Source organism: Brassica napus, chromosome C7, assembly GCF_020379485.1.
Source record: "Brassica napus cultivar Da-Ae chromosome C7, Da-Ae, whole genome shotgun sequence".
Lineage (NCBI taxonomy): Eukaryota > Viridiplantae > Streptophyta > Magnoliopsida > Brassicales > Brassicaceae > Brassica > Brassica napus.
The window spans coordinates 41194616-41214465 of NC_063450.1; the positions used below are offsets into that span (position 1 = coordinate 41194616).

The 19850-nt window shown below is 37.3% G+C and overlaps 6 protein-coding genes across 6 annotated transcripts; 1 reads left to right on the top strand and 5 right to left on the bottom strand.

The window, feature by feature from the left end:
* Window positions 1-741: 741 nt before the first annotated feature.
* On the bottom strand, window positions 742-1854 carry LOC111208242. Its single transcript, XM_022707173.2, has one exon. The coding sequence runs from the start codon at window positions 1740-1742 to the stop codon at window positions 1239-1241; it is 504 nt and encodes a 167-aa protein (XP_022562894.1). The 5' UTR covers window positions 1743-1854; the 3' UTR covers window positions 742-1238.
* A 5411-nt stretch (window positions 1855-7265) lies between these two features.
* Window positions 7266-8221, bottom strand: LOC111207872 (40S ribosomal protein S27-2). Its single transcript, XM_022706311.2, has 4 exons — window positions 8082-8221; window positions 7892-7993; window positions 7786-7814; window positions 7266-7520 (listed from the first exon to the last, which is right to left on the bottom strand). The coding sequence occupies exons 1-4, from the start codon at window positions 8082-8084 to the stop codon at window positions 7400-7402; spliced, it is 255 nt and encodes an 84-aa protein (XP_022562032.1). The 5' UTR covers window positions 8085-8221; the 3' UTR covers window positions 7266-7399.
* Window positions 8222-8379: 158 nt separating this feature from the next.
* LOC106348960 lies at window positions 8380-11464 on the bottom strand. Its single transcript, XM_013788805.3, has 4 exons — window positions 11158-11464; window positions 10699-10976; window positions 8857-10606; window positions 8380-8738 (listed from the first exon to the last, which is right to left on the bottom strand). The coding sequence occupies exons 1-4, from the start codon at window positions 11393-11395 to the stop codon at window positions 8572-8574; spliced, it is 2433 nt and encodes an 810-aa protein (XP_013644259.1). The 5' UTR covers window positions 11396-11464; the 3' UTR covers window positions 8380-8571.
* Window positions 11465-12434: 970 nt separating this feature from the next.
* Window positions 12435-15370, bottom strand: LOC106348961 (tRNA-dihydrouridine(20/20a) synthase). The gene is made up of 12 exons (XM_013788806.3): window positions 15228-15370; window positions 14641-14702; window positions 14414-14540; window positions 14194-14321; window positions 13937-14109; window positions 13672-13789; window positions 13483-13564; window positions 13338-13399; window positions 13180-13252; window positions 13004-13087; window positions 12831-12911; window positions 12435-12750 (listed from the first exon to the last, which is right to left on the bottom strand). Exons 2-12 carry the CDS (start codon window positions 14676-14678, stop codon window positions 12565-12567), a joined length of 1152 nt encoding a protein of 383 aa, XP_013644260.1. The 5' UTR covers window positions 14679-14702; window positions 15228-15370; the 3' UTR covers window positions 12435-12564.
* Window positions 15371-16211: 841 nt separating this feature from the next.
* LOC106348962 (ras-related protein RABA4c) lies at window positions 16212-17424 on the top strand. Its single transcript, XM_013788807.3, has 2 exons — window positions 16212-16629; window positions 16786-17424. Exons 1-2 carry the CDS (start codon window positions 16403-16405, stop codon window positions 17228-17230), a joined length of 672 nt encoding a protein of 223 aa, XP_013644261.1. The 5' UTR covers window positions 16212-16402; the 3' UTR covers window positions 17231-17424.
* Window positions 17425-17731: 307 nt separating this feature from the next.
* LOC111207885 lies at window positions 17732-19839 on the bottom strand. The gene is made up of 7 exons (XM_022706377.2): window positions 19374-19839; window positions 19040-19213; window positions 18875-18967; window positions 18717-18785; window positions 18378-18584; window positions 18148-18273; window positions 17732-18065 (listed from the first exon to the last, which is right to left on the bottom strand). The coding sequence occupies exons 1-7, from the start codon at window positions 19626-19628 to the stop codon at window positions 17910-17912; spliced, it is 1080 nt and encodes a 359-aa protein (XP_022562098.1). The 5' UTR covers window positions 19629-19839; the 3' UTR covers window positions 17732-17909.
* Window positions 19840-19850: the final 11 nt, after the last annotated feature.

The window sequence follows — 19850 nt, forward strand, 5'->3', positions numbered from 1 at the left end:
TCACTAACTACGCTCGATAATGATGCTCTTAGTGACCTCCACAGCAAAAAAAAAGTCACAAGGACCTACAAATCTGTTCGACTAACAAAAAAAACTTAATCCAACACTAGGCCATATTTTCCACACTTATTTATGTTGGCCCATTAAACTTATGATTAACATTTCATCAAGGCCACGTCCAAAATCTTTATTCCAGAAACGGATCGTTATAAGCACCTCCTAAGCCCAAGGTTCCCTCGTTTCTACCACACGTCGGAGAAAAATATCAATTAAGATGCATGACAGTCTGACATATGCGTCATGCATCATTACTTCCTTGGGTTTGAGATTGATATGCTAGGACAAGGAAAGCCGAACAAACAGAGTGGCAGTTCCTAACCATTTGTGTATCATTTCGGTACTCCGATTTGATCTGTAGGGTTTAATTATTGGTTATGCGATGTATACTGATGTGGAGACTGAACTGTTCTGTCTTCGAGATGGCCTGCTTGGACTTGCTGGACGGCATCCGCTACTGTGCTTGAAGATATTCATAAAATGAGAGAGAGGTCTCCAGTTACGTCATGTCTTTCAATTTAAATTCTTGAAATAGTCTTAAACAGATTGCTTGTGTGTGTTGCGTAGGCGTAGGGATTTAGTTTTTTTTTTCTTCTTTCTTTTGTTGGCTACTCAATTCTAGACTGGCTTGTAATTCCTGATTTTTTTTTGAGTTATGATAACTTGAGTTTCTTAACCAAAACAAAAACCATAAACATGATGTATATATAAACTTCTCCGAAAAACAAGTTAAATTAATAAACATAAATCTGAATTCAAAGTGACTTAGGTAGACCAAGAAAACAAACATACACATCATGATATATAACTGCTGAGTTGAGTAAATGAAATGAAGGACCAATAATATTTAAGTTAAGACCTTGGGTATGTGAAACCAAATAGGAAAAGAAGAAGAGTAATGTCTTATATTGTAACACATCAAAGATCTTAGACATATATAATAACCTCGAGGAGAAAACACATTGCAAAACAGATCCTTCTTTCAACCCCAACTTGATAACTAAAAAACCATTAATAGATCATAATATTTGATCCTAGCAAATAAGAGGCATGGAGGATTTATGATCAAGAACGCACAATATGAACCTTTTCTTCATATCTGTGTGGCAACATGCATGTGTATTTATGATCATAATATTTGTGTGGCAACATGCATGTGTATGTATATATATATATGATTTTTAAGTGCCTCGGGCTAGCATTTCCTGATACCTCTTGAATGACAAGAGTTTTTGAAGCTTCATCTGCTTATGAAACCTTGAAATGAAAAGATCTGCGACATGGTCGATCTCATCTTCTAGCTTGAAACTTCCTCCTTCTTCCTCCTTCGAGCTCCTCACCATATCTATCACTGAACTTCCTTGACATTCCTCCAACTCCTCAAAATCCTCTTCTCCTTCGAACAACTTGTGCGTCATATCAGGATACTTGTCGTTTTCATCCTGTACGTCGTAACTCTCATGGTTAGCCACTGTGGATACCCCATTATTGTAGAGGATTATAGCCTTGCTCTCGTCTTGGTCGTGGTCGTTGTCTTGGTCTTGATCTGCATGACCTAGGAGGTTGTGGATCGTGTTGGAAATTGAGCGGAACCCTAGCTTCTTGTCTTTCACGAGGGACAACATGAGGAGTCTTGTTTTGAAGGCACTCGTGATCTGTTTCATAAATGCCTTAACTTTCTTCATTTTTTCTTTGTAATAGCTATAAGCTTTAACAAATATAATGGTGTTTCGTCTACGGTGAATAGTAATATATAAGATGATGTTGCTTACTTTGAATGGAAAGGAACATTGGTGGTGAGAGCCTTGAAGGGTTTATATAGGAGTGCACTCAAAGAGTTACGGTCAAGGTCACGAGTGGCATAATGAGTCTTGTCGTATTGTTTAATTAACGGCTATGTAGTTTACTTAATGGAGGAGTAATCTCCCCACAGTTCAACACGTGGTGATAAACCATTTGATGTAGTGGATCACTTGCTTTTTTCTGTGTGACCTTTATTATGGCTTTATGTCACGTTCCTTCACCCAATTGCATCGTGCCTACAATTGAAGAACGTATGCATTTGAAATGTCTTTTATCTGTTAAAAAGAATCTCGAGATATTAATTTCATGTTAACCTGGCTTTATAAATGTAACCTAACGGGTTACTTTGGCGATGAGTCGGGAAGGTTCTTTCTTATGAAGTATCAGACCCACTTTTAAAATTTAAAATGAATATGTTTGTTATCTTTCTATTAGAATCCATGTTCTTTACGTCATAATATGGTATATATCATATATGAAGCTAGTTATTAAAAAAAAAAAAATGGGCATGTTACCCAGGACCTCGTAGTCTAGTGGTACTATCCAAAGAAGGGGAGGTCGGCTGTTCGACTCGCGTGGAGGGGGAGGCGTGTCCAGGGCCCGTAAAAAAATACAGACAAAAGCTGGCGCCGGGCCTAGATGGTGGACGGCAAGACCAACACCTGGTTAAAAAAAAAAAAAAAAAAAAAAGCTAGTTATAAAAAAAATGGGCATGAAGCTGGCTCCAACTAATCGTCTAGTTAACTAGGAGAGACTTTCAGATGTGAAATATATTATGCTGATATTTTGAAGTGTTAATAAGGTAAATAAACTTTTTAGGAGGTTTCGTAAAAATATCTTATTTAAGAAACTTTCGGTTGGGTTTCTCATAAAGCTTAGAACTCTGTAATTACATACGTATATATAATATATACATACACATAAATGTATTTTAAGAACTTAGGAGCAATAAATCTCCAATAAGGTTGCTCTAAGAATCCTCCATTAATCATGCTCTAATATGCAACGGCTTAAAACACATTTGTGTTTTAAATATTTGTTTTTCGCGTCTACTTCATTCATTGGTTTTCATAATGCATCAATAATAAAGAATAAATTCAAATATATATAAATAATGAAGTTAAACATTCTAAAATGTTGCTAATAAGTGCCAAATTAGGCTATTTACTTACTGCGTTTAGTAGCAAAATTGATATTAAATCAAATCCACAAGGAGTCTAAAACCATTATCCACTTGTCTTTTTTTTTGTCTGGTTAATTATGCTATTACAAATTATGAGAAACATTACATAGACGATATTACAGCCGACAATTCTATCTGCCTTTTGAGGATTCACACCAGACTGCATCACCCTGAGTAGCCCTATGAGATCCATTCCTAACGGTATTACTTGTGCCATGCTGAAGATCTCTTGTAAGCATTTTCTCTAATTTTTTGCATAATTCGCCTTCTCCGGGAATTGAAACTCAGACCTCTTCCTGAAGAAATTGCGTTGTCTGGGGTTCGAACCCCAGACCTGAGTGTAGAAGCCTTTAAACCTTGACCACTAGACCACGGTGCTTCCCCATTATCCACTTGTCAATTTAAAGATTTGATCATTGTTAACGACTTTGTTTATTAAATGTGATTACCTTTACCTACGACAGCAACTTGACAACTAAACTAGCAAAAAAGTGTAATTTGTTAACCCCCCCAAAAAAAGAAGTTTCGTCCAATCTTTGAAAAGAAATATCAGAATTTGAAAGATGCTTCGTTAAAGTTACAGACCGCTTAAGAGATCCAGCGGCGACGTAAATTCATTGTACTTCATTACTTCTTTTAAAACCGGTTTCACAATTACTTTTTCTATTTTCTTTCTTTCTTTTTTTTGAACTGTATTTTCTTTCTTTCTATGTAAAGATATTCTTTATCAACTTTTCTTAGAGCAACATTATCGGGCTTCTTAGCCCGTTTCTTACCGATACTGTTGGTCCAAAATTAAATGAAAAAATAGGTTAATTAGAGGAAGCGATTTTTACGCAAGAAGTTTTCATCGGTGTTGCTTGTGTCACGTATCTCGCTGTGATAGGGCGTACGAAGCGATAAAGGGAAGTGGTGATTCCGTCTCTATTCATTCTCTGCGTCTCCCTCTTCTCTCTTTCTCTCTCTCTCCGTCGAAGGCGATTACACGAGCATTGAAGCAGCGTCGCGAACCACACGAATTCACCGTTAAATCGAAGGCGCAACCGCGGCATCGATTCACCAGCAGGTTCGTCTTCCTTGTCTGACCTTATTTTTTTCGATAATCGGTTAGATTTGTGGATCTAATTTTTTTTGGTTCGATTTCCTTTTGCATGCGTGGTATTTGATATGGGTTTGCATCGTCTGACAATTCTCTCTCTCTCTGGTAGTTTTCGGCCGCCATCGTCTATTCTCACCGATTCCAGAAGGATCTCGCCGTCGTCTTCCAAATCGAAAAGATAGCAGGTTTGTCTTCTATATCGCTTAATCTCCTGTCTCTATGTTAAGGTTTGCGAATTAGAGGAATTGATTTGCTAGGTTTGTTCGAATGGATTGGTTAGTTCTAATTGATAGGTTTGTTCGAATTGATTGTGTTTTTCAAATTGATTGGTTTGTTTCAGAATGTTTGGTTGTATAGTTCGTATGTATAGAGTTTCTTTATGTTTCTGAAATTGTATAGTTGGAGTTGTATACAGTTTCTGAATGTTTGTATGTATAGGTTGTGATGGATTGGTTGGCGAGTTGTATAGGTTTTATAGAGTTTCTGAATGTTTCTGAAATTTTTTGTGAACTGATGTGTGTCTGATTGTAAATTCATTGGTGACTTGTATAGGTTGTATAGAGTTTCTGAATGTCTCTGGAATTTTTTTGTGAACTGATGTGTGTCTGATTGTAAATTCATTGGCGACTTGTATAGGCTGTATAGAGTTTCTGAATGTTTATGAAATTTTTTGTGAACTGATGTGTGTCTGATTGTAAATTCATTGGCGACTTGTATAGGTTGTATAGAGTTTCTGAATGTTTCTGAACTGTATTGGGTAATAGCTGGCATAATATGTTGTTTAAATTACATTGTCTTCATCATTGAATTCAGCAGGGTGCAAATTTTTGGAAATTTTTTTTTTAGCTCATTCTAACTTGACTGTATTTATTGTTAGGTAATTGTAATCAGTCTGTAACTATTATATAAGTTTAATGTTAGCTCATTGTAACTTGACTGTATTTTGTTTCTAACCAAATGAAAATTGTTTTTAAATGTTGTAATAACTATTGATTAGATCATAGTAGTTGATGGTTAGGTTTAACTTTAAAGCTCTTTATGATCTCTTTCCCTCTTTTATCTTTATATAACTTGTAGTACCTATACACGCTGTAATAGTAATCTCTTTCTCTGTAATTTCTTTCTTCTTTCTCTTTCTGTTTTTTTAAATCCTCTCATTCTGCTCGGTATGGATTCAAGAAATCCTTTGAATCCATATAGTGAGTCCCCTAGTTATAGCTACCTTCTCCATAGTCAAAACTTCCAGTATGGAAGTTTTCCTCCCAGTTAAAACTTTGGAGGAGGATCGGAGATACCTGCTTTTAGTTCACAAGCACCAGATACCTGCTTGGAAAGGAATGTATTCACGAGGAACCGAAAAACCAACAATTGTTTTGGAGGCGGTAGCTTCAAGTGACCTCTGGATATGTCACGCGTTTTTTGGAGCTCCAGGTACTATGAACGATCTTAATATTCTTGATCGATCACCCGTTCTTGATGATATAATTAACGGAATAGCGCCACAAGTGAACTTCTATGTTAATGGTAATCCATACCATTTGGCATATTATCTCACTGATGGTATTTATCCTAAATGAGCGACTTTTATTCAATCTATCCGACTTCCACAGAGTGAGAACCATTCTTTATTTGCTAAAACCCAAGAAGCTGTTCGAAAAGATGTGGAGCGTGCCTTCGGAGTTCTGCAAGCTAGATTTGCCGTAGTCAAAAATCCATCCAAGTTATGGGATAAAGAAAAAATAGGAAATATTATGAAAGCATGCATCATACTCCATAATATGATTGTCGAGAATGAACGATCAACATACACTCAGTATAACGTGAGAGAATTTCAAGAAAGCGAGGAAGAAGATACATTCACCATTACTCTGAATTCAAATCTCGGCATTGCAATGGATCGTCGATCGAACGTTCGTAACAGACAAGCCCATGAACAATTAAAATTCGATTTGATTGAAAATATTTGGGTTAAATTTGGACATCTTCCAAATAACCAATGATTTTTAAGTTTCTATCAATTGAATAAAATTTGTGTTTGCTTTTATTTATGTATGGAATGTAATAAAATGTTTGAAATTTTAATTTAATGAAATAAAATGTTTTTCTTTTTAATATATTAAATATAAATAGATATATCTTAATTACTACTTATTAATAAAAAAAAATTTACACCTAAAAACTTCCTAAAAGTTCTATTGATAATGTCGTATTTTACTTAAGTATCTTACAAAACTTCTTAGACTTAAAATATTAATAAATACTTCAAACATCTATTTTACTTAAGTATCTTACAAAACTTCTTAGACTTAAAATATTAATAAATACTTCTAAGATGTTTGCTAAGAATCAGCATTGATAATATTGCTCTTAGAAAACAGAGAAGAATACAAAGAAGAGAGGTGGACACTGAATGCATGTGATGGTTTTGTATATTATTGGAAAAGTGTTTACGCACTTACTTGACTGGGTCTCACATTTCAAGGCGCCGCGAAATTCCTTGCTCATAATTTTTTTTTTTTTGTTCACAGCTCATAATATTTAAAGCTTTATAAGATTTTCCTTGCGTTAGATTTCTAGATATTTTAGACATTATACTCTGTCTTGTCGTTTATCAAACATTAGTTAAAGTGTGATTCCAAATTCAAACCTCACACTCAATAAAGATGTTTAGAGGAAATGTTTACTTTTTCTTAGTTATCACCAAGGTATTTGCTTCGGTAAGCAGTTTGAATCTCGATGTCGTGAAGGTAAAAATATAATTTTAAGTGTTCCAGTCTTTCGGCTCAAAGGGATTAGGGTCAAAAGGCTCAATATCTCTTGGCACATTAAAAAAAAAGCATTTAGATGCGTTACCACAGGGTCCAAAAAAGGCCTACGAGAACATTGTTAAACAGAAGCTGATCGAAGGGAGTTCAAATCGGAAATCACTAATCTGCCTGCGGACATAACAGCTTAGCTTCTTAAAGGCAAGTATGCGAGTTTCTTCCAGCCATAGCAACATCACAGACATGCTTTGACATACGCCTTAGCAATGGCTATTTATCAAATCCCATGACAAAACCAACAGCAATACAATGAACAAGAAACCAGACAAGTGAGGCAGCCTTTGATTAGATTTTAAAGTGTAAAAGAAAGCATAGGATTAACAACTTGTAGTTTCATGTCTTCAAAATCTTACTCATAAGAAAATTAAAAAACGTCATAAGACAATAACAACAACTGAATATCACAGCAGCATTTTTAAAAAGATGATGATTTCACTTTTTCCTGAAAGAGCATCCCTCAGTGAGCCTGGCTTTACCACCGGTGGGCTGGCACAGAACAGTCTGACAGTTTCCACACACTACAACTGTTTGAGAGTGGCTGAATACAGTTGTTCTGCAATATTTAAAAAACAACACAAAGCAATGCGTTACTAAAGTGCAATCTTCTTAACATCACTGCTTATTTTCAAACGATGGAACAATCTTTCGTCAATAAAAAAAAACCTCAATCATCTATCAACTCTGTTGAAAAAAATAGACATGATTAATTCTTCCTACTATTACAATACTAAATCCATTTTCAACATTAAAATCAACAATCAACAACATTGTTTCATACTCTACAGAAGAATCAGTGAGGCGAATATAAGAAAACTTACATGTTGAAGCATCCCTGGCACTTGACGTCCTGCAAACATAAAACGGAAAATCAGATTTATTTGCATCGCATCAAATCTTGTCTTAGGGAGGGATAAAAAAAAGTACCATGAAGAAGGAGTTAGGAGATTGCACGAGACGCTTGAGCTTGTGCTTTCTCTTCTCCAGCTCAGCTGGAGGGTTGAGGAGATCGATGTCATTTTGGAGAACCTGAGAGAGCCACAGATCAAAAACAAAACTCAGAAATTCACGACGAACATAAGAGCAACAAAAGGAGAAACAAGCCACGAAACTCCACCATGGCTGCTTGTGGAAATGCGGCGAAGACGGCTTGGTGAAACCCTAAACGGAGGATGCAGCCTACGATGCGGCTGCGTAGGGAAATTTTAAGGCCTATTTATATGTCTGTGTGTGACAAAACATTGGGCCCAATAGACCGAGCCCATTTAGATATTGCGTGGAGCTAAAGTTTTTACAAATTGTGGTTTCTTCCGACTTCTCCGGTTTTTATTTCAGTAAGGATTGGTTTAGTTAGTTCAGTTTCAGTTCAATTTTCTAAGCTTGGAATGCAAAACCGACCAAGTGTGGATTAGTCATGATTATGAGCTTATGCTTTAGTATTAACTAGCTTCATTAAGATCTTTACAAAGATTGCAAAACAAAAAAGAAGTTTCTACTTTCTAGTTCCAAAATCCCAAAGTATGATTCTTTTTTCAACATTCACAACCTACACTTGGTGATAGATACTTAGCTTATGAAGACTTTGATGCCGAATTCAAATTTTACTTTTATATCAGACTGGCTGTTGATATCTCACCATTCAACTGCAGAAGCACCTCGTTCGTCGCATAGTGATCCATCTCCAGAGACGAAAGTGTATCTGTTGGTGGGCCTTTTAGCTCTTCATCTTCCACTGATACCAAGTTATCACCACCATAACCTCCGTTGTTGAAATCTACAACAACATTATTAAATCCTTCAACATTCACACCTACACTTGGTGATAGATACTTAAAGACTTTGATACCAAATTCAATTTTTCCTTTTATACAGACTTGCGGTTGGTGTCTCACCATTCAACTGTACATGCATCTCGTTCGTCTCATAGCAATCCAGCTCCAGAGACGAAAGTGTATCTGTTGGTGGGCCTTTTAGTTCTTCTTCATCTTCCACAGAGACCAAGTTATCATCACCAAAACCTTCCTTGTTGCAATCTACTACAACAGTCTTAAATTCTTCCGTGAAGAGTGCCTCAAAGAGACACTTGCTGTCTGAAACTTTTCTCTCTGAATTAAATTTCACATCCAGAACAGGAGCTAGGAAGTCGACCGAAGAGGTATTAGGTTGAAAACCGAGAACACTCTTCAAAACATCATCCATTTCAGGCTCTTCTTTAGATTCTTTAGTAGTTACATTTGAACTCTCGAGCTCGTGAACCAAGGAATCGGGATTCCTGAACTCATAACTATGGTTCTCCCTCTCTGGAAAATGACCAGCTTCTGTGCTTGATGTCACTGTATCTCCATCTAAACCATGGTTACTGACGCTAACCACTGTCTGAGCATCCGTATATCCCTCCACAGTATCATTCAGTGTTTCAGTAACTCCATTAATCATCTCCTGAGTACCTTCTTCATTACAAAGAGTTATTCCAGGCTCTTTCCGTGGAGAAGTTGGGCTCTCCGAGGCAGATGATGTGTTTCCCAACTCCTCTGCTGCAACTTGGCTTTTGTCTGGAAGGGAACCAGCCTCAGGTTTCTCTTCCGTCTCCATGTCATCTTCATCTGAAAATTCAGGCGCTCTGACTACGAGGGCTTGGCTGTATTTCCGGTCCGTGATTGAAGTTGAAGACAATAATCCAGCAAGTGCAGATGCCAAAGCATCATTTATAGACACTGAACGTTTTGGATTCTCTCCAAAAGATCCATTCCCAAGAGAATGACTAACCTCCTCATTACTGATTTCAGATTCAGCAGAATGACCAACCTCCTCATTACTGTTCTTCGGCTGTACAACAGCATAGTCTTCACCATTGTCTATACTAGAGGAGTCGGGGACAGCTGTTTCAGCACAAGAGAGCAATTGTCGATTATCTGTGTTTTTGTTCAATCCATTCAACTGACCGGTTTCAGGAGGTTTATCTGTATCACTGCCCTGAGAGCCCGGGTTGGGTACTTTTGTTTCAACGAGCAATGCAGATTCAAATTTGCCTAGATGTTCTAGCTTCTCCTCTACTAGCTGAAGCCTTGCATCAATGCTACTGATAGGTTTCAACATCCGATCTTCGAAACTTGTCAAGATAGTTTCTAATCTGCTTACCTTGTTCACAAGCTGATGGAGGATAGTCTCCACATTACTGCAAGACATATCACGTTTGGTTTCTGCTTCAGGTACTCGTGTTGCATCAGCATGCTTTGCAAGAGTATTGGCTACAACTGGTAAGCCCACTTCTTTCTGATTAGCACTAATGAAATCGTTCTCCTGCTGAATTTCATTCACTATCCTATCTGATTCATTCGAATCTCCTAAACTTGCTGGATTGTTGAACTTGCTGGAAACTTGCCTATCATGTTCTTTTCTGACATCTTTTCCTCGTGACATCTGTAAAAGAGTGGGCATAAACATCGCCATAAGTGCACTACTGGATGAGTTTCCCATTCCACTTGCTTCTTCCTTCTCTGCCTCGCTTGGATCAACAGGATCAGCAAAAACATAAACTTCATCAACAAGCGCACATCTTTTATCCTGAAGCGAGAGAAGACGGAGTGTAACAGAAACGCAAGGCTCTGCATCATCGATCTCTGCAGTAGCTTCAAACAGATCCTGAAAAGCATTTCCCCATTTAACACCAATTATGACTTAAAAGGACACGGCAAGCAGACTAAGATCTCTATAGAGATACTAAAGCCTATTACCTGTTGTCCTAATTGTGGAACTGAAAGCAGATCTTTTTCACCACATTTCACTTCAACGCAATCATCCTTAACCGGTACCAGTCCATTCTCAGAAGCAGGTGACTCAATGAGAGGTGTGATCTTAAGCACCTCTTCATCTTCTGTCATTGCAACGCCACATCGAACTGTACAGAGGTATTCTCTATCATCCCGCTTCTTTTTGGTGTAATAGACTTCGTATACGCGTGCAGTGCTTCGGATATAGACTTGCCTTAGTTCATGTTCTTGAGCAAACGTAACTGCAACCAAAATCACATGTTACGAAACCATAATCGATGCTGATTCTTCACCGATTTCATCATATAACATTTTCCGATCTACTTCAAACTAAGAAACTATAGGTTTATAATCGCATCGGAATGTAACGATGAACAAAACTATCGGAAGTAAAAGTAAAGAAGGGAGGATCAAGCACCGTACTGGTGATTTCGCAAGGATCGCCGTTAGGAACCGGAGGGAGCAGAAGCAGGGGTGACTTGGCGGTATGATCGACGGCGGCGGGGTTGATTCCGTCGTCGGATTCGTGGTTTGCGGTGGTAGTTGAGAAGGATGACTCAAAGGAGACGGAGTCTGTGAGGGAACCGCCGGCGAGAGTCCAGTTCGTAGTGTAATTGATAGTGCCGTCGTAGTTGGTCGCATCCATCACCATTTCTCCCATTTCTCGCTTGATTTGGGAAGGTTTTGGGTTGAAAGAAGATTTTGGATCCAAAATGAAGCGATTATCATCACTAAATCGGTTCGGTTTTCTTGGTGTAACCGGTTGAAACCGAGTTTAATCGATTCTTGATTATTCAATTTGGCTCGGTATTATATTAAAAACCAGCAAATACCCGAAAATTTTATCAACTGATGCGCGTAAGCATGTGCATTCAGAGTCCCAATCGGATCTTGGTTTTTTGGGTTTATCAATATCAGTTTCATTCGGATATATGAAAATTAGGTTCGGGTTTTCTCGGGTTCGGGTCGGGATTGGTAAATCTTCGAAGAACCGGTACAATCCGATGTACTTTCGGGTTCGGGTCTCAATCGGTTCTTTGGTTTAAAAGTACGTAATTTGTATCTACTTTGTAACCAAAACATAAGTAAAATCGGTACTTTGGTTTTAAAATACCTGATTTATATATATTTGTAACCAAAATATAAGTAAAATCGATTCAAAAATAAGAAAGGAACATCAAACTCAATCATTCAAAATCAAACGAAAAGTAAACATAGTTATTGATAGAAAGAAAACCAAATAAAAGAAAACATAAAACAAAAACCAAGTTCTCGAGAAATAAGAAACATTATACAATGAAAACAAAACCAAAATCTAAAAACTTCAAGCTTCAACCGCCAACTTCAACCATTCAACCATCAACCTTAATGTAATAGATAATTATTTTAGATGTTCAATAATTTCTTAGTGTATTTTGGATACATATTAGAAATTACGATCATGTTTGGTACAAGCTATTTTGGGGAGGATTTTGAATCTTTCGGGTTCTATCGGGTACCCATTTAAGTTTGGATTCAGTTCGGATAATACCATAACCCAAAATACCATAAAACAAGATCCAATCGATATTTACTTCGGGTTCGGATCAATTTGGATTCATTTTTATCGGATCGGATTCGGTTCGAATTTTCGGATTCGGTTTATTTGCGCAGCCCCAGATGAGCGTGTAACGTTGTATTGCAAGTTTGCAACTGATTCATAAGTTGAAGACATTGCTGGATAGATAATTTATAATGAAAGGTATGGCTTATACATTAAGCAGCTTTCTCACGATGTAATGATGATATAGAAGATCCATTTTGAGTACAGATATATAACAAAAAAATTTGTCATTCCTCATCAAGAATCACAGGTCCTGCCAGCTCTTTAGGTGATTCTTTTTGGTAAGGTGGAGGCAACAAACGTCTTACATCCGCAAAGAGATCTTCACGCCCAGTCACTTCTTTGACAACAGATGAATCCAGGACAAAGTCTGGTATTGCCGGTAACACTTCGTCCAAGAACGATTTCATTGTCTGCATGGAAACACAAGAGGTGAGTGAGTTAACAAGGTGACAAGTTCTTGGTAGAGCAAAGTAACAGAGAAGTGACTAACGGTGCAATGCAATAGAGCAGCATCTGTTCTACGTTTCCACTGGCCATTTCCAATCTCTGAATGGAACAGGTTGATCAATGGCTGCAAACAAAAGGTTTTGTTTCAGTTATAACGCTTGTGTCATTGGACAGATAATAATAACTTCAAAAATCGAGCCTTGGAAACACCATTACCCTCACTATATCACGAAGATTTGGTCCGCGTTTTCCATATATCCCGAGAACTGACTCCCCATAGACTCGATATTTTTCAAGAACCTAAAAGTCATTTAGAGACAACAAAACACATCATATGTTGTAGATCATAAGTCAATTAAAATGATTTTCAGAAAATGAATCTTCCTCAAAACCTGTCGCCTTGTAATCCCACTGCTTGGAGCTCCGTATATTAAAGTATCGACGTGTCCCAAAATGTGCCAGGGACTGTTACATAAAAACAGAAAAAAAAAAACTCTATTTAATGTTGAACACAAATGTAAAAAAGATACAGGAAAGGGCTTTAACATACTTGTAGAATGCGGCACGCCCAAGCATAACGCCATGAGCTCCAGACCTTAATGCTGCATCTGCCTACAGGTCAATGGAAGTAGTAAATATTTGGCCTTAAGTAGCAACCTTGGTATCAAAATAGAGATCCGTTTTAGAAACCTCACCTCGACCACAGAGTTTATGCCACCATTTATTGTGAACTTCAAGTCTGGGAAATCGCGCAATAGGGCAAAGAAATACTCGTATCTGCATTTAAGAAGTACAAGTGCAGATGAAAAAAATGCGAGACATTCTTTGGAAACAAGCTGTGTTAGATTAATATAACCATAAGAGATAAATAAGCCAGCACGAACTTTAAGGGTGGGATTCGTCGATTATCTGCTGGGCTAAGTCCAGATAATAACGCCTTTCGTGAATGTATGATGAAATGTTTAGTAGGAGATAGTGAAGAAACTATGTGAACGAAATCGCCTGAATACAAATAAATGAAATCGAAAAGGTTAAGCAAGTCAATCACATCCATAAGTGAACTCTCCAAGAGTTGTTATATACGTCATTGCTTAAAGACAAAAGACGAGAGCATATAACTTGAAAAGATAGGTGTAAGGAAAAACTTACAAAGCTCATTATATGAATCGTGATCATCAACACCTATTCGACATTTAACAGTGACAGATGCATTGGTATTGGCAGCAATGACAGTCATGGCTTCACCAACAAACTTTGGGTTAAGCATATGAACAGCACCAAAACATCCTCGTCCACTTACTTTTGGGCTTGGACATCCACAGCTACAGAACAAACCAGCATGTCAGTAAAGGAAAGCACGGTTAAATGGGAATGGCACCAGTTCTTATAAAAACAGACACTCATACTTGAAATTAATTTCATCATAGCCGTAAGCATTAGCAAGCTTGGTTGCTTTCGCCAAATTGTCCAAGTTTCTTCCACCAATTTGAAGAACGATGGGATGCTGGTCTGGAGAATACGCCAAAAAGCTGTCCTGAGCAGTACAAAGAGTAAACACATAAATCAAACGCATCATAGACTCAAAGATGTAATAAAAAAAAAAGAAACCGTTATCCATTTGAGTACCAAGTTGTCTTCTTGATAGACAATGGTTTCAGCTGCTAACATTTCCGTGTAGAGCCATGCGTGTTTTGAGATAAGACGTGCTAAGGTTCTGTAGTGATTGTCAGTCCATCCCATCATCGGGGCAATACTGGATGTAAATAACAGAAAGAGAGTGAAGTTTAAGATCATTCGCTGCAGATGAACATAACTGATGAAAAAGAGAAAAACTGAAACCCTTAGCTACATACCTGAACAGAGGAGGACGGTAAGCGTCTGAAACTGTCATGGCTTCTTACCAACTGATAATCAACTATACAAAGAATGTATACATTAGCTTCAAGGCAAAGAATGAGTGTTTTTGGTACCATAACAGTAAGACACAACACAAGATTCTGAAACAACAGTTGCCTTGAATCTCTTACTCACATGCTACTTCTTCAACATTTATGAACTTTCAGATAGGGTTCTTTATGATGGATAGATCAGATCAAATAGCAATTTGTATCATTAATTCATTACATTACATAGATCAAGATAACGTTTCAAACAAGTAGAAACTAAGCTAACAAAGCATCAATCTCAGACCTAAATAAACCAAATTGTGAATCTAAGCTTTTTTTTAATGCTTTAAAGGCCAGGCAATCTCCAAGAGAAAACCAAATCACACAAGTAAATCGAGTAACATAAATAGATACTACAGCAGGAGAGAAACCACAGATTTCACCATGAATTAAGCTCAGATTTTAGCGGTAATTCTAATGAGAGGCGATAAGTATATAAGAAAGAAGACGAAGACTATCTTCTGTAGCAGAGAAAGCATCAAAGAGGGACTCACGGTGGTAGAGACGACGAATACGAGTGGGGGAGAATAACACAGAGAGAGGGTGAAATTGTATTGCCGTCGCAATTGTTCGCGTACGGTTCCTTAGGTTTGTTGTTAATTTGTTATCCGATGCTCTTAAAACCAGACCGAAATACGAACCGGTAACTCTTTTTCTGTATCAGGGATCGGTTCGATCCGGTCCGACTGTGCTCTCAATGCTTGTAATCAAGGTCCAGAATGTTTAAGGTCCAATAAAAGATGAGGGCTCTAAAAACACTAATCAAAATTAAATTTATAATATCTTGAAAACTAATGGAAATGTTATTTAAAATTAACATTTGCATTTTTATATACAGATATTATTTATGAAAAATTGATCTAAATTTTTTTCATTTAGTTAATTATTATTGTTATTATTATTATTATTATTTTATTGTTCAAATTAAAATAAATCAAACAATATCTTTATTATGTTTTTAAAATAGATTTATAATTTTACCTTTCTCTATAATAATAATAGTGAAAAACAAGCCCTCCATGTTTTAAAAATCAGAGGTTGTATTCATTTTTTTTGTCGTGGTTGTATTCATTTATTTCCTATAAATCGGCCCAAAACTGTGCTTGGTAACCAATGTCACAGTTTTTTATAAACTTTTATATTGATAAATTTTGTTTGGTCAAAGTAAAATGTTATCTTTGTTGTTATCAAAACCAATATGATCGATCCAAACTTGTTAGAAAATAATAGTATTTGAATTTTCAGTTCTATATGAGGCAACAAATTTTTTGTTTGGGTCAAATCTGAGGCAATAAATCTCTAAAAATCAAACTTGTTGAATGATGAATAATTGGTACACTTATTTTCTAAATTGTAGTGGCCACCCCTAAATTACCAAATTTCCGTGATATATAATAAAGTAAAATTTTAAAATAAAGCGAAAAAGGCACAAGTGGGGACCCACTTGGTTGACGTTCCTCCTCGTTTCTTCCCTTCACGTCTACCGATGCTCGAAACCCACTTCTCTTCTTTATAATTCTTTTTCTCCCGGTCATTCATTCTCTCTAACGTGCTGACCCAAATCAGATCTCGACTCTCTATTCATCATCATCGACTCTAACTCTTAAGTTTTTCATTCGATCGCCTCTCCGAGCCAGCTACGTGAGCTCTGCGTTTTTGGTAAGGGAGGATGTCAAATCTTCATACCAATTTCAATCAAAAGATAGATTATGTGTTCAAAGTAGTCTTGATTGGCGACTCTGCCGTTGGCAAATCTCAGCTTCTCGCTAGATTCTCTAGGAACGAGTTCAGCATCGAGTCCAAAGCAACGATCGGTGTCGAGTTTCAGACAAGAACACTTACCATCGATAACAAAACTATCAAAGCTCAGATATGGGACACTGCTGGTCAAGAACGGTACCTTCACTTTACCTTTTGTTATAAAAAATATGATTTTTATCCATTGATGCTTGTTACTTGTCAGAGAATCTATAAACACTTTCGTTTAACGTTTTTTTGGAGTTTTAAGGTTTCTATGAACATTACCTTTCCAATTTTTTTTATTTTTTCTAGGTACCGAGCGGTGACGAGTGCATACTACAGAGGTGCAGTAGGTGCAATGCTTGTATACGACATAACAAAACGACAGTCGTTTGATCATGTCGCGAGGTGGTTAGAAGAATTGAGAGGACACGCAGACAAAAACATTGTGATCATGCTTGTAGGGAACAAAACTGATCTCGGCACACTTCGAGCTGTACCAACCGAGGATGCGAAGGAGTTTGCTCAAAGAGAAAACCTCTTCTTCATGGAGACATCAGCTCTGGATTCCATCAATGTTGAGCCGTCTTTTCTCACGGTTCTGACTGAGATCTACAGGATAGTGAGCAAAAAGAATCTTGTTGCTAATGAGGAAGGAGAATCTGGTGGTGACTCTTCACTCCTGCAAGGAACTAAGATTGTTGTTCCTGGTGAAGAGGCTGAAGCTAAGGGAAAGGGATGTTGTGGAACATCGTAGAATCATTTTGTCTTTCTTTTGTGATTTTATTACCTCCTCTGTTTTTGACTGCATAATAATGTGTCTACTTTGTATCTAAGCTGTTGATGATAGAGTTGGAAGAGTTAAAACATTATATACTCAACTGAGTGATTCAGTTAAACATACAAGTTGTTTGATTATGATGGTTGAAGCTACCCCTTGTTAGCTTGTCATATAGATACGGGCATGCAATGTTCTAAAAATCGGTTCAGGCGTAAGCCCTGCAAATCGTAAAAATCGATTTAAATTTGTTAAACTACACAATAAAGTTAATACAAATCTACAAATTTATTTAATTTTTTTTGTTTGTATATCTAATTTTTATAATTCATCAAAACAATTTTATAATTAAACTGAAAAACTAAGATATCTTATATATATATAATATAAAATAAACCAATAAATGGTGACATGGTTTAACAAATTGTGATATCATGTGTTACATTTGACTTGGAGATTTGGTTAAATTTGACTTGGAGATTTGGTTTTAAAATATATAACTAAAATGCAAATAGATAAAAACATTTGAAAGTTTAGATTAAGCAAATATAAAGTCCCACATTCGACCCAGTTTTTGAGTTATCAAGATCAGCTGCTTCAATAGAAGCAGAGGTCTCAGACCTTCCAATGCAACTGGTTTGTGTCTGAACAGCAAAAGTTATGAAGATGACTCCTTTCCTTTTAGATTGATAACAGAGAGCTCTTGTTCAACATGCTCTCCTGCGGGTATCGCTGGATAGTTACTTGCCAGTGATGATTCCGCGAAACGCCCCAAAGGTTTCAGCTCGGCATCTGAGGCAATGTGGGCAAACAACTGCAAGACATGCAGAAACAAATCTTCCAGATAAGCCAAAGGGTCAGGAAAACTTAAAAGGACACTGGTTAAGAAGACTTACAGTGGAGGAAACTCTCCATAGGCTTCGGTTCTGTTCTTTTGCTAATTTGATTGCATCCTTAGTCTTGCTCGTGACAACTACTTCATGCATTCCGGCAATGCATTCTCCAGCAGTTAACCACTCTATCTGCACACATGAGTACCAGAATTTTAGCTTAATGTAGCGACACCTCAAAGAATTCAAGACTCTACTCAATATCAAGTAAAGAACATGCAGTAACATCTCCATACCTGCTTTCCAGTTTGAATCAAGAGACAGCCTACGGGAACTTTAACAGCAACCTTTTCACCATTCCTTAACCAAATATACAGACCAGGGAACCTACTTCTTCCATGAATCGTTAGGAAGTTGAGGTCATAGTGATATCCTGCAAAGATCGTGCCCTCCTCGTTGTAACAGCTAAGATCACTTCCCGTTGGAGCAAGAAGATGAGGACCCTGAGACTCACAACAATAATACTCTTCCAAGTTAATTAAATAAAAATTCATCCAATACTTAAACTAAATGAAAGTCTGTGTTCTGAACAAAAAAATTTCCTTTTATTTTCACAAAAATGCGGAAGAACTGACCTGCTTCATGAGGGATGTAAATGCATCCTTAGGCAAACCAAACCCAATTGCTGCCATTTCAGCAACAACCTGAACAATTTTAATCAAAAACATCACCTCGTGAGTTACAAAACTAAACAAGCATCAGATGCAAACAAACACTGAAGGCAGTGCCTGACCTCCACAGCTGAGATCATCTTGTAACCCCATGAGTCCATTACTTCTTTCCATTCTGGAAAACCTTCCGGTATCACAGGCTCAGAGTTGAGCTCCTAAAACATAAGCCAATTCTAATAATCAACCACAATTAATTATATACAAACATATAATAGTCTTAAACATACCTTAAAGCGTGTGTTAGAAGGGCGAGGACCTACTCTCCACATGTACCTCCACTTGTGATCCGGTCCCTTAGGAATGTGTGGTTTACACTCATTACGCATCGTCTTGAATTTCTCTTGCATCTCTTCATCAACCAAGCTTCTCGGAACCTCAACTCCTTCCGGCGTCACACCAACCTATTCAATTAAAAGCTGTAGACTTTTTATAAAAATTGAATCAAATCGTGAATTTTTTATAAAAATTAGCTTTCGTTCAGACAAGACAGCACAACATGACAGTGGTTTTGTTGTAATAAAAAAGATTGTCGGTTAGAAAGTGAAGATCTAGAGGAGGAACCTGATAGTGTAGATTAGGTCTCTCTTGCAACCGCTTGAACTCGTCGGGCTTCGAGAAGTACGTCTCCATCATATCGATGAATCGGTCGTTGTCTTCGGCGCTGCATCTCGGATCTTTGACAAGCAGAGCTCCGGTTTCCTTCAGGATCCGGCTCACCTCTCGGCACGAGTCGAGGAGATCGGTTCCCAGTTGAGGATCCGATTCGCTGTTGGAGGATTGTAGGTAACGAGACAGATCTACGACTGGTAACTCCATTACGACAAAAGCGAGGAAGGATGAAGAAGAGAAGTAACCTTTTTTATTTATTTATTTATTGCTTAGTATGGCGGGAGATGGGAGTAGTAGATTTGGTGTCTGTATTTGACGCTCCATGTTCATTGTATGCTTTGTATTCAGAGAATCTTTTTTTGACTTTTAGAAAGTGGTGATGAAATCGTTTTTATATACACTTCTATAAATTTAAAATTGCAATTTATA